Raw genomic sequence first — 14,238 nt, 5'->3', positions numbered from 1 at the left:
ATTTTACAGAGAGGAGATATATAGAGAAAGATCTTCTGTCCCCTGGTTCACTCCCAACGGCTGCGAGTATCCCCAACAGCTGGAGCTGAGCCGATCCAAAGCCAGGAGCCAGGAGCTTCTTCTGGGTCCTAAGGCTTTGGGCCATCCTCCACTGCTTTCCCAGGTAATAAGCTGGGAGCTGGATGACAAGTAGTGGAGCAGCCAGAAAAAGAACTGGTGCCCATATGAGATCCTGGTGCCTGAAAGGCAAGGGTATAGCCACTGAGCCATTCACTTCTCTGTACTATTTTTTAAACTACACAGTAAACTTATTTATAACAGAAACACGGTTGAAATTACCTTTAGGGGAACAACTTTATCAAGTCTGATTTCAGCTATATCGCTAGGTGAATCATCTGTTGTGTAAGTTCCTTTGACTAATTCGAGCGATGTCCATCTGTGGGAATGAGTTGAATCTCCTGCATGTTCACTCTATTGAAAATAACGAAACACACAAGATTCTTAATCATATTGTAAAAACAATTTTGGTTTAAATGATTATTCTTTGCATACAAAATAAGCTATCAGCATCTCATTTCCCCATATTGAAGAAAAAAAATTTTAGACTATGTACTTTTATATAATTTCCAAAGATTTCAACCTAAATGGACTGTTTTTTGATATTGTAAATCACTCTCATTTCCTTATAAGCAGAGAGTGAGAGCTAATTCTAAAGTAATGAAGTACGGGGTTAATTCAAACTCACTGCCCACAGAATGAAGTTATACTTAAGTTGCTACTTATTACAGATTTATTTGAATGCTTCCCTTCAGTCCAATTTACCAAATTTACGGAAATTTAAATGATTTGGAGACTATGATCACTGAAAGATGCAAATAATCAATTCTGTCATCACTACCAACCATTCATTAGCACTCTGACAAAGCTGCTTAACCATTTACAGAGGTAGTATTAGTCATCTGAATATGGTTCTAACACAATGCAGAAAACTGGTCAAGAATTGCAACAGAGGTTTAGCAATGCACTTTTTTAGCTTTTAATTTCATTAAGTATCTTCTCCTTTGAAAAAGCAAACAATATGCTGCAGGAATGATGTAAGATGGCATCCACATAATCAGTTTACCCTTTGCTCCAACTTCTTTAAAGTCATAATTGATCTGCTACAGCTTCAAGGTCCAAGCCGTTCACCATGATAGTAAGTCCTATCATACAGTCCACACAGCAGGCTAAAAACTATTTAGGGAGATACTTACATCATCAACCAATACCTCTAATTCATATTCATGAATTCCACCTCCTCCGTAGACAGAGAAGCCAACAACAACTATTCCAGGTTTGTCCACTGAAAAACAAATTGCATCAGGGGAACCATTCCCAGTGTTCCAACTTCTGCCCTGACTTGTTTTTGTGAAACGGTTAGCACTGGCTTTTACGGAGTGAAGAGAATTCAGTCCATCAACCTGTGAACAACAAAAGCAGTATATCAGTAATCTGAGTGAATATTAATAATACAACTATAACAAAATTATCCAGCTTTCTAAGAAGTCTTAATAAAATACATACATAAAGGTACATTCCAACAGACTAACCCATAATAAAATCAGAATTTCATTCTAAATTCATAAATCAGTATCACTTCACAGCATTTTCCACTTATACTTTCAGGGTCACAAACTTGTGAGTTACCCCAGTAACACATATGAAATAAGTTCCTGCTCATTCTGAAAAAAGGCATCAAAAATGTCATCAACATTCTAAAACCCAAGAGTGGTTATGCTACACAAAGCTCGAAGAATTTTGTATAGTTATGCAAGGGAGGAGTAGATTTCAGGCTGCTGTCTTCAATCAAATTATTTCATTCTTATCTGAATTCCCAGTTAAGGTTTTAATTGAAGAAAATAGTTTTATATCCAAAGTTTCATCATAATTTGGCATTTAATATTTGAATAAATAGAAGTGTGAATTTAGGAATATAGAAACTTGAATGTACACATATACAGACATATCTAATTATAGACTTTAATATTAAGAGAGGATCAGATAGCTTATTGTGGTACTGCAGTAAGTGACAGAAGAAGTGAACAGAAGAAAATAAAAGTTCATGATTGCAGAAGGCATTTCATATTCTTCCAAAAAAGAGATACGCAAATATTCTTGTCAGTTCTGGGAATACCTACAGGTGTATATTAGGCTACCTGTAATGAAAACCTCTTCTCATGAGAAAGGTAAGGTCACAGGGTAAGTGGTCAGTCAAGTTCAAAGGATACCCACACATCAGACTTTTCAGTATTTTCCATTCTCTGGCATATTTTCTGATAAGGCTTCTATGGCCTCCAAGGACAAAGTCAAAACAATCAAGACCACACAGTGCTCCCCAGGGTGAAATACCATAATGTGTTCAAGTGCATGGACTTAGAATTTTAAAGGGTGAACTGTCATTATAAACCAGTAATGAGTGCACACAGGAGGGGTTAGTTCAGATTTGAAAATGCTTCTTAAAGGAAAGCACGCAGGGGCCAGAGAAAGCTCCTCTCCCTAGTTCCGAAGGAAGTTTACTGTTCTGTTTCTCCGGACCGCTCAGGGATCCTGGTTGTCGTTCTGATGACCCTGGATCCTGCAAGGCAGGAATTGGGCTTCTTCCATCCCACATTGTAGGTCCAAATGGGGATGGGTGACCTCACAGTTCTTGGCCTCTGAAGGCACTCCTTTTTCCCCGTGGTCTCCTTGGCAGTAGGGATTTCGGTCAAGAACCTGCATTTTCCTAGTAACATATTGGTTAATCAATACCACGTCAATTAATGCCATAATGTTGTAAATGGTTATAACTATTATGTTGGGTGTTTTACTTGATTGGGATGGTACTCTGCTGGTTCCACCTTCAGACCAGAGATGGTCTCACCAAGAAGCCATTGAACTTGCCAGGACAATAAGATGCTGGACTTTATGATTGGTCAAAACCTCCAATGAAAGAATCTCAACTGAATTTGAACTATGGAAATGCAACAAGGTGGAGCAATCCGCCGTGGGGGCGGGGGGGAAGATTTTGGGCAGGGGTGGGGGGAACTCCAGCGCATAAAAAAAAAATGTGTCACATAATGCAATGAAATTAATAAACAAATAAAAAAAAAGAAAAGCAAAGACAATTATAAAAGTAAAATAGAGACAAGAAGTTCCATGACAAGAAACCTGACGGCTAGGACCATTAAATAAATGCTGGTTATTAAACACTATTTACATGATAAAGGACAGCTCACATTAAAGCATGGTTTTAAAAACAAATCAACTGGCTGCTTTTTTGCTGGAGAAAAAAAACAGAACACTCAATTCAGTCAAAACAGGTTACAAAACAGAATGAATAAAGCAGCGATTTGGGAAAAAACATTACTTCATAAAATATAAAGGTACCTTAAAATGTGATGTGTTCAAGTGATTTTCTTATAGTACTCAATATTTTCAAAACTTTGTAATAATGGCTACATAAGATTAATGTACTTAATACCACAGACTAGAGTGACAAACTTCTTATGCACAGTTTATAACAGTTATACCATGTGTTCATTATTAGTGGCCTGACTTTACCAGTATTTCTCATCATCCTTCAATGGGAAATATTTTTGTTTTTATTGGGACAAAGCAGTGGAGTAGTAACATGAGACAAATGAAATGAGAATTAAGTATGAGAGGAAAACATACACTTTAAATATTACATGATACTCCAGGTAAATTGGTAAAAAAGAGAAGTGCAAGCAAACAAGAGGCCTAAGACCAAAAAAAGAAGAAAAAATTAAATGTGAAGGATTTTTTATTTTTTAAGAAAAAAACAACTCAGTGACACTGCTGATTCATTTCCGAAGTTGGATGCCACAAAGGTAAGATACATGAAGGGAAATACACAGGTTATTAGACACAAGTTTATCATCCCATCTCTAAGTGTAACTTCGTACCTCAGATCCCAGAGCAGATGCAGTCAGCTCACTGACGATGCTGGCCAGCAGTCCGCAGGTGTTAGAGACCAGGTGGGAGGAAAAGAGCTCATGTTCTCTCCTCAGACTGTTCCTGACAGGGAGCACGACAATAACCAGCATTTTCTCCAGGACTTCTCGGAAGCTGGTCATCCCTGAGATGTTCTCTTCACTCTGTTACACATGAAGAGAAAGTTGCAACGCATTGCTTCATGTTCCTATGAGGATCATTCAGTCTTTCCACATAGCACACCCAAATTTAGATGGGACTCAAAATCATCTGTTCCAAATCTGCCTAGTCTATTTAGAGCTACTTTTACTTTGTATTGTAGAAGCACCACACATTATAAAGTGATTGCATCCGACTTCGCCGTCACAATACTTTGACAGAAAAATATTACTGCCACCTACGAAGCTTGTTGTATAGGACAAGACTCCAATTGTAGATCATTCCTTTTGGTATGCTCAGAATTAAGTACACTCTGGGAGCTGGCATTGTGGTATAGCAAGAAAAGTCACAACCTGTAATGATGCTGGTATTCCATATGGGCACTGGCCTGTGTCTTGGCTACTTAACTCCTGATCCAGCTCCCTGCTAAAGGCCTGGAAAAAGTACGGCGAAAGTGCCTGGACCCTTGCACCAATGTGGGAGACCTACATGAAGCTTTTGGTTCCTAGCTGAGCATGGCCTAGAACTAGCTATTGTGATCATCTGGGAAGTAAACCACTGGATAGAATATATCTGTCCCTCTAACTCTGATTTCCAAAATAAATTTTAACAAAAAAAAAAAAAAAAAAACCCAAAAAACTCTAAAGCAGGGGCTGGTACAACAGCTCAATTTGCTGAATCCTCCCCATTCAAGTGCTAGGATCCCATATGGGTATCAGTTCATGTCCCAGCTTCTCCACTTCCCATCCAGCACCCTGCTTGTGGCCTAGGAAAGCAGTACAGCATGGCCCAAAGCCTTGGGATCCTGTATCCACATGGGAGACCGAGAAGAAGCTCCTGTCTCCTGGTTTCAGATCAGCTCAGCTCTGGCTGTTGAGGCCAACTGGGAGTGAACCAATCTGTCTCTTCGCTCCATAAATCTGGTCTGCCTTTCCAATAAAAATAATTAAAAAAAAATAAAGCAACCCTAAATTCTCTGTGCAAAACATTTCAACCCCTACGAATGGAAAAAATTGCAGAAATCGCAGGTGGACTTCCCAAGCAAGACTTAACTGCTGTGCCACATGCTCACTCCTGTCATTTCCAATAAGTCACAATAATCAGTAAAAAAACAAAACAAAATATTTTCTATCCTATTATTTTACACTGCTTATTTTAAAATACCAAAATGTTTCACAGAATATATTTTTTAAAGATTTATTTATTTATTTATTTTGGACAGGCAAAGTTAGAGAGTTACAGACAGAAGCAAGTATCTTTCATTTGCTGCTTTACTCCTAAAATGACCATAATGGTCAGGGCTAGGTCAGGCCAAGGCCAGGGGTAAAGAGCTTCATGTAGGTCTCTGCATGGCAAGGGCCTAAGCACTTGTGTCATCATCCACTGCTTTCCCAGACATGTTAGCAAGGAGCTGGACAACAAGTACAGAATCTAGCACATGAATTAGTGCCTTTATGGGATGCCAGTGTTATAGGCAGAGGCTTAACGCACTATGACATATCATTATCCCCCTATAGAAGACATTTTAAAAATCATTTATTCCATATTAATATATTTCTAATATTCCATATTAGAAATTTTTAAGTATTAGAAAACAAATGATCACACTTAGTATCTGGAACTCATTTTCAGATGGTGCTGCAAAAAGCAAATAAACAAAAGCTTATTATCTAACTCAAATTATTTTTACTACTTTAGTGCCTCATTACAAAACAGACTTTACAAAAGACTAACCTGGCTGAGTTTTTCCATGTGTGCCACCAGAAGGGGAAAACGATGAACAAGTGTTGAGTCGTTCTCCGTGCTAACTTGTTTAACAATGGACCTTAACAGTACTTCTCCATCATATGCAATGGGAAAAATAGAAGTCAGCTTAACAGAAGTGTGACATAGAGCTGACATAACAGCTGCAAGGAGGCGGCTACTTGATGTCTTGAAGTTTGCTTCTTGGATATCCTTTAAAAAAATGCCCCCACCCCAAGAAATACTGCATAAATATAATCCCAGTTTCTGAATATATACAAATATATAATTTTTCTTTTAATTCCTAATAAAATTTTCTATCATACAGATATTTAAGTTCTATCAATATGTAGGACTATAAATACTTCAAAACATAAGTATTTTAATTTATAGTCAGCAAAAGTAGAAAATTAAGTGCCTTCAAGAAATACTAACCTGTTATATCCTAGAACAAATCAGATATCCTCAAAACCTTAGTCTTCCCTGGCACTACTTTCAAAGAAATATATCAAAAGGTCTCGATTACAACACATCTAAAGTACTTCCAATAAATACTGAAACTCTTTTACATTTCTACATTGCAATAAGGTCAGAAAAATATCTATCATGTACCACAGTTTATCCAAAATATATCACAATTGAAAAAATGCTATAATAAAAATGTATCCACACCAGAAATCCTAACTTACAGAAATAATATACAAGTCACTTAGTTTATCCAATATTTGCGTTACAGTCAAGAAAAAACAGTACAACACCGCATGTGCTAAATCAGAGAGAGACAGAGAGAGACAGAGACAGAGATAGATTATGGCACTCACTAGTCTGACAACAACCACTCAAGCAAACTGTGTGGTAAAAACAGACACCCTTAGCACATGGATCTGAAGTTGCCTGGGGTGTCATGGTAATGACTGGATTATGGGCCAAGACATCCAGTATTATTAAGTGGTGAGAGCAGACATCATGTGCCTGATTTCTAAACACAGTAAAGTATCCAGTACTGCACCATAAGTTGCTAGCTGTGGATCATTTCTTTTTCTTCTTCTTTTTTCTTTCAGATATCCTTGATCAGAAGGAGTAAGCTTCCTAAGTCATACTTCGCTGATGTCAAACAGTTTTCGCATCGCTATTTTGAGAGGATCACACAATCTACTGTTTTTATTTAGTTAATATGGCAAATTACATTGGCTTGTTAACGGTTAACTAAACTTGTATTTCTAAGATAATTCCACTTGGCCATAATATACTACTTATGCCATTAACTTGATCTGATAATTTTCAGAATTTCGCGTTTCTGAAGTAATATTGATCTGTGATGTTTTTCTGGTAGTACAGTTGTTAGGTTTTCATATCTTTACAGTGCTAATCTCACAAAACTAGTTGGGGACTGTTGTCTCTGACATTTTCTTAAATAAAATTGGTAAAGGACTGATATTATGAATATCTTTTGAATATAATTCATTAATGCCAACAGTTTGGGCAGGAATTTTGTCTGGTAGTTTTTCAAAATGAATTCAAATTTTAATGAATATAATACATCTTATTAATCTAATATATCTGTTTTGGTCAAGTAATGTTTTTATACTTCAAAGAAACGTGTGGATATTCTCCAGATTTGTAAGATTCATTGGCATAAAGTCATCCACAAATATGTGTTTATTTTGCTATCTACTTGGAAGGTAGAGAAAGATCTTACATCCGCTGGTTCATTCTCCAAATGCCTACAACAGAAAAGGCTAAGCCATTCAGAAGCCAGGAACCCAAAACTCCATTTGGGTCTCCACTGTACACACCAGAGGTTCAAGCACTTGAGCCATCACAGGCTGCTTCCTGGATGCACTACCAGGAAGCCAGTTTGGAAGTGTAGTAGGCAGGATTGGACTTTGCGTTCATTAACATAAGATGCAGGTGTTTAAGTTGGCTTACCTTCCTGCACCATAAAACTCACTCCTTCATTTTAATGACATCCAGACCTAATGTGCTATTTCTTACTTATTTTTAATGATGGTATTTTGTGTTTCCTATTTTTCTTTTCTGTCAATCAGGCTGTTTAGAAGAACATCAGTTTTTGTTTTCTTTTTCTCCAAGAACGAATAGTTAAAGCTTTTGCTAATTCTATTTTCTGAATTCTTGATTCCTATTTTAATTTTTATGATTTCCTTTCTTCTTACTTTATGTCCTTTTGGCCTGAGTCAGAAGTTCTGATTACAGAATTTAAACCTTTTTTGCTATCATATGCATTTCATGTAACAAATTTCTCAGTGAACAATACTTTAACTATATCACAAATTCTTGCTATTACATTTTAATCTTTGAATACAAAATACTTTAAAATTTTCTTTGCAGTTTCTTGATCAACTGGTTACTCAGAAGTGTGGCTTATGTTCCTTCCAAATATTTGATGCATTTCATATTGACTTCAAATGTAATATCCTAAAGTCATCTAAGAGTTTATATATTTCTTTGAAATTTATTAAGGTATGTTTTGTAGCCTAGCATATATCTGTCTTGGTGAACATTTTCAGACAAAATTGAAAAAGCGATGTATTCTCCATGTGCATGTTTTTAAATGTCAGTTGGCTTATGGTGATCAACAGTGTTGTTCAAATCTTCTGTATTCCTTAATTCTATTAATTTCTGCCCCTGCCTCCCTTCAGTGATTTGGTAACGACACAGGTAAGGGTTCTAATTTCTTCAGAACAGAAGTGTTGTCACTTCACAGGAGGTTCTCTCCTTCCTGTTTCTCAGATATGGAGGCAGCAGGGGCTGCAGAGTTCCAGAGATGTCAGTGAGCTCATAAAAATACTCATTAATGCTCCTGCCCTCTTTCTTATACACAATTACTTAGAAATTCAAATCAGTAGCATAAAACACCTGCTGATTTTACATTTAAAAGGAAATAAAGCCAGCACACAAGAAAATAAATTTTTGCATTGATTACTTAAGTCACATTTACCAAACCGATCAGCAAATTTACCATTATTAAGGGCATCACCAATTTCTTAAGAAGGTTATGCAGTGTATCTGATTTTGAACTACAATTTTTACCAGTTTAAATTACCTGATCTAAACAGTTGAGCAGATCACAAAGGCAAGCCCACTGTAAGGCTGGAGTTGGGTAGAAAGAATGAAAGCAGGCTGTGAAAGTGTTATGACACTCCTGGAGGACCGCCTCAAGAAGGCTCAGGGGCTGGCTCAGATAGCCCTGAGGGTCATTATCCAGTTTCACCATGCAGTGGTCAACTCCTTCTGATAAAATTTTTCTTAACAAAGTTCTGGTTTTTCCAATACATTCAGCTAATTTGCTAGTTTCTTCTACAACTGCTTTTCCTGTAGCTTTGGGATTAAAAAAGACAGCTCTAAGTAAAATCCAATTATTCATTAAGATAATCAATGATTCAGTAAACTCCTACGTAGCTAAAAATTACTAGTAGTTACAAAATAGAAATGAAAGTTTAGAGATTAAATATAAACCAAAAGGCTCTTTTGAATATTTAAATAAAAAAATATATATACTGGTCTCAGCATTTAAACTCCACTTTTTTAAACACTTCTACTTGACAGAATTAACTTAAAAACACACCTTAATGCAGTATTTCTTTTTAGCTCATTATAATTTATTACAGGAACGTACAATGTATTTTATTCTCTTAGCAAAACCACCAGCAATATAGTGAACTGAATTTATTTTAGGACAGCTCAAACCCTATGCAAACTTCCTCAATGTCTCAAGTATTTTTTCCCTAAAGTCATTTTTAAGAAATGCATCATACCTGACACTGGGTAAATCTCACAGGTGTAGACACGCAATAACCTCAGACAGCAGGTACCCACAAAGCGCAGTCTCTCCAAATCCAAAAGTGTGGCTGTGAACTGGAATCCTTTCAATCCTCTCAGCTCTTCAACTCCCAAGACTAAGGTAGTCCAGCTCCAGTGAAGAATACTTAAGAGTGACTCAAAACATTCCTAAAACAGAAGATGAAAGAACAAACAGTTCAAAGGCTGTTCAATCAAACATAAGATAGAGGAACATACCACCAAAACTTTCTCAAACTTCTAAGTTTCAATAGCCCAAATAATACAACACTATCAGTTTACTATTAAGAATATCTCTCTTGGGCTCGGCAGCGTGGCCTAGTGGCTAAGGTCCTCGCCTTGATCCCATATGGCAGCTGGTTCTAATCCCGGTGGCTCCACTTCCTCTCTATCTCTCCTCCTCTCAGTATATCTGACTTTGTAATAAAAATAAAATAAATCTTTAAAAAAAAAAAAATCTCTGAACTTTAACAAGCAACAATAAAAAGTAGTTACACAAAAATCAATATTATATATTTTACATTGTTATATATTTAACAATTTGATAATATGAGGTTATTAAAAAATTTCATGAAAAAATTGGAATAAAAAAGTCAACTTATTTTGGTAAAAAGGATTTTTTGAAATCCTGTTTTTTTAATAACATGTAATTTCCATTTATTTTTAAAATATATATTCCAAAAATTTTTATGTAAACATCTTTTAATTCCATTTTACCATGAACATTTTGGAGTATCTTCATACTTTTAATGTTCCTTGCTACTAACCTATCTTGCATATTACACAAGAAAGGAAAAACATAAAAAATACTTCATGCATATGTTGACTCAAAACTCAAAGTCTAGTCACTAAAAAAACTAAACAATTGTTTTACTATTAAATATCAATGACAATATAAAATAACTTATGTGCATATGTACATGTTAAAACTTACCAACTATAATTGATCTTGATAAATTTAATAAAAGATAAACATGGAATAAAAAGTACCCCCCAAAATTGCTCTTGAATTTCTAAAGTTCCAAAATATGAATTTACGATGGTGAATTTTTCTTCTAGTTTGAATTGGTTTACAGGTTTCACACATAACATGATGACAGATACTACATGACACTCAAAATCCAGAACTTAATACCCCAACCCCCACAAAATCTGACCTCTAGTGATAATAAAACCAAAAAAAAAGTATATAGTTGAACTTTTTTTATACGAAGATTATAATTATCATAAAACTACTTGGTTCAAAAATTACCAAGCAAAGGGAAAAAAGATTACTGAAAAACAAACAGCAGGTTTCAAGATCCTTATATTAATCAACAGTAGCAAGCTTATCCCACTACTCAAGAGGGTGAAATGGTACCAAGAAGCCAAAGTTCCTGTAATGTTTCAGTCAAAGCACAATTGCTATAAACTTCCATAGCTCTTTTGGAAGTTTAACTTGACAAGATGTAGCAAAACCTAAGTGTACTCAGCTGTAGCAGAAACACGCATTTATCGACATGCTCATGAAGCAAAATATGTTAACAAGTGAGAAACCTGGTGTTTCCAGTACAGGACAACAAACCATTCTCTCAGTTCTACCGCACAGCAGTTAAAGCTACAGCTGTCAGTGCTGGCTTCACATACGGGCACTGGTTAGTTTCTCTCTTCCTCCCTACCTCCTTTTCCCTAACTTATTGTCTCCCCTTCTCTTACTCTGCCTTTAAAAAAACTAAATGAAGCAGAAAGAGGAGAAAAGGGAAAAGGAGAGGAAGAAATGCTATAGTCAAATCCTTAAAATGAAACTGAGCATTCAATAAAGAAGTTGATATTTAAGAAAATGTCTTACCACGGAAACGGTTCTTGCGAAAGATCTCTTTAAAATGTGCACAGGTTCACTGGTTTGCTGTTTGCCTTTGGATGTACTGCCATCACTGGTTGGAAGTCTTAAGGCAGGAAAGAGATGGAAAGTTACACTGAAAGTCAAGGGACATTTTCCTTTTTTTTTTTTAATTATTTATTATTTAACTTCAGTAATTACATTGTATTATGTGACACAGTTACATAGGTACTTGGGTTCTCCCCACCCCTCCCCAAACCCTCCCACCATGGTGGATTCCTCCACCTTGTTGCATAACCACAGCTCAAGTTCAGTTGAGATTCCCCCATTGCAAGCGTATACCAAACATAGAGTCCAGCATCTTATTGTCCAGTCAAGTTCAACGGCTTCTTAGGTATACCCTCTCTGGTCTGAAGACAGAGCCAGCAGAGTATCATCCCAGTCAATTGAAAGCTCCAACATACCATCAGCAAAAATTTACATCATTATGGAATTAATTGACATAGTAATGAGTAACCAATATGTTAAAAGTAAATGCGAGTTCCCAGCCACCTTCTGTGACCACCTCACCTATACTTCAATTTAGTTTATACACAACATATAACATTCAAAACATAACATGTTATACATAACATCATATCATCTTAAATTAAGGCAAACATGTGGTATTTAACCTTTTGTGATTGGCTCATTTCCCTTAGCATTATGGTTTCCAGTTTGGCCCATTTGGCCACAAAGAACTGCATTTTGTTTTTTTTTAATAGCTGAGTAGTATTCCATGGAGTAGATGAACCATAGCTTTCTTATCCAATCCTCTGTTGATGGGCATTTTGGTTGCTTCCATGTTTTTGCAATTATTGATTGTGCTGCTATGACCATGGGAGTGCATGAAATTTTTTTATTACCAAATAAGACATCAACACGTCAGCCCTTCTGGAAATACTTATAAATGTTAAACAAGGTTTTCAGCCATGTGAGTACTCCCTTTAAATCTCATCTTCTCTAAGTCTTGGATTGATAACAAGTAACTTACATTCAAGTAGGAGGACAAAGTCTTCACAAATAATTTAAATTACAAATAACTTAAGCCCCCTTTCTTATAAATAGTATAAGTAACTTTTTGTTACTCTTAAAAATTATGCATTCAGTAGTAACCAGCAGCAGTACAATGCAATGTATTTTGTTCTTAACATTACAACTACATGACCTATAAAACTGTGTCACATAATACAATGTAATTAATAAAATAGAGCATAAAAAATTACATACTACATGTAATAACAGACTGTATTAAGAAAACAAAAATCTGTTTTAGAAAAATGTGCTTGTAATTTTTAGATTCTGTACATGATTACTAACAAGAAAGATGTAGGAGACCATCACTGTGCTAAAGGTATTCCCTGTGAGTTTCAACTATGTAAAGTATGAAAGACAATACCATTTTTCGTGAAGACTTAAATTCACTTGAATTATTAAGTTTCAAATTATTGCAGTATTCTAGAAACAGATATGTAGATAACATATGCATCCATGTGTCTGAATTAGCCAAATAACTAAAATTCTTGCACTTTAAAATAAAGCTTGTCCTATAAGTTGTTATTTGAGATTCCAATTACAGGTGGAAATTTATCAACAGAATTTCCAATTTATTCCATCACAAGATAAACAATAAACATAATACCAGAGTAAGTCAGTCTTACGCCTAAAAATCACTCCTCCAATTTCATTTCTCTAAAATAAATTTTGTGAATTTATTCTAAAACTAGATTAAAAATGGATATATAAAAATTCATTAAAAATTTAATTGGCCTAATACAGATATGCCAAGTATTTACATAAAGTTTAAAATTGAGCTTAATCCTTCTGTTTTTATCAGTATATATGTGATGCAGGCTCCAGAAAATTTGTTCCATATCATGTCATATTTTATAGTGATTATCTGACCCACAACAAGAGAATAAGCAGCAAAGTAACCATAAGCGGGCTAAGTACCTGTATAATAATTGAGGTATCTGACCAGCATTAACATCTGTACCGTTATTTGATTTCTTTGAACTTTTAAACTGGAAAACCACCCTAAAAAGAGAAAAAATAATCAAAACAAAAACAGTATAACATCCCTTATAGGAATGAAGGACTATAGCACGAATGTTTTCAAATCTAGTATTGACTGGAATGATTTATTGTTGAAAGGACAAAAGAAAAAGCAGAAGGTGGCATCATTTACTTGAAGCTCTGATCACTCAGTGAGTAAAAGTGAGTAGACCAGACCAGGATCTTCCAAGGAGAGTAACTCTCCAGCACTGCCCCAGCCTGACCTGGGCTTGAATCACAGCTCAAATTTCCACCACAAACAGAAGGCCAGTCTAATCTGCTCAACTAAATGCATATAAACTTTAGCCTCAAAGTCCAATGATATCCCAATTTTGAGTGAACAGGATATGGGAATTACACAGTTCAAGGTCACAGAGAGTTACCTTAGCTCTAGAACAAGACAGCAAAAGCAAACGGCATACACACAACTGCTTTGGTCTGTCTACAGCAGTCCCCTCCAATATTCACCAATAAGTCTGTTTCAATTTTTGTCAGCTCTGTTATGAAGTAAACTAAACTGAAATATATTATTATATAACTTTTACTTATTTCAAATAGTTGATACTCAGGAATAATTGCCTTTCTTGTAATAATGTTAGTGTTCTTGAAAGACACGAAATGGAACAGAAAAA

General features: G+C 35.6%; 1 protein-coding gene across 17 annotated transcripts in view; it reads right to left on the bottom strand.

The window, feature by feature from the left end:
• Positions 1-14,238, bottom strand: part of MYCBP2 (MYC binding protein 2) — a 217,510-nt gene that overhangs the window by 107,303 nt on the left and 95,969 nt on the right. For all 17 annotated transcript variants that reach the window (XM_004577417.4, XM_058670605.1, XM_058670592.1 and 14 more), the window contains 8 exons: positions 13,505-13,588; positions 11,522-11,618; positions 9,651-9,843; positions 8,939-9,213; positions 5,866-6,087; positions 3,945-4,136; positions 1,254-1,460; positions 340-471 (listed from right to left, as the gene is read on the bottom strand). In XM_004577417.4, the coding sequence (XP_004577474.2) occupies positions 340-471; positions 1,254-1,460; positions 3,945-4,136; positions 5,866-6,087; positions 8,939-9,213; positions 9,651-9,843; positions 11,522-11,618; positions 13,505-13,588 (1,402 nt within the window). The remainder of the gene's footprint in view (positions 1-339; positions 472-1,253; positions 1,461-3,944; positions 4,137-5,865; positions 6,088-8,938; positions 9,214-9,650; positions 9,844-11,521; positions 11,619-13,504; positions 13,589-14,238) is intronic.

This window comes from Ochotona princeps, chromosome 12 (genome assembly GCF_030435755.1).
Source record: "Ochotona princeps isolate mOchPri1 chromosome 12, mOchPri1.hap1, whole genome shotgun sequence".
Lineage (NCBI taxonomy): Eukaryota > Metazoa > Chordata > Mammalia > Lagomorpha > Ochotonidae > Ochotona > Ochotona princeps.
The sequence above is the reverse complement of the archived record's forward strand: the minus strand, read 5'-3'. Positions and strand labels throughout refer to the sequence as shown.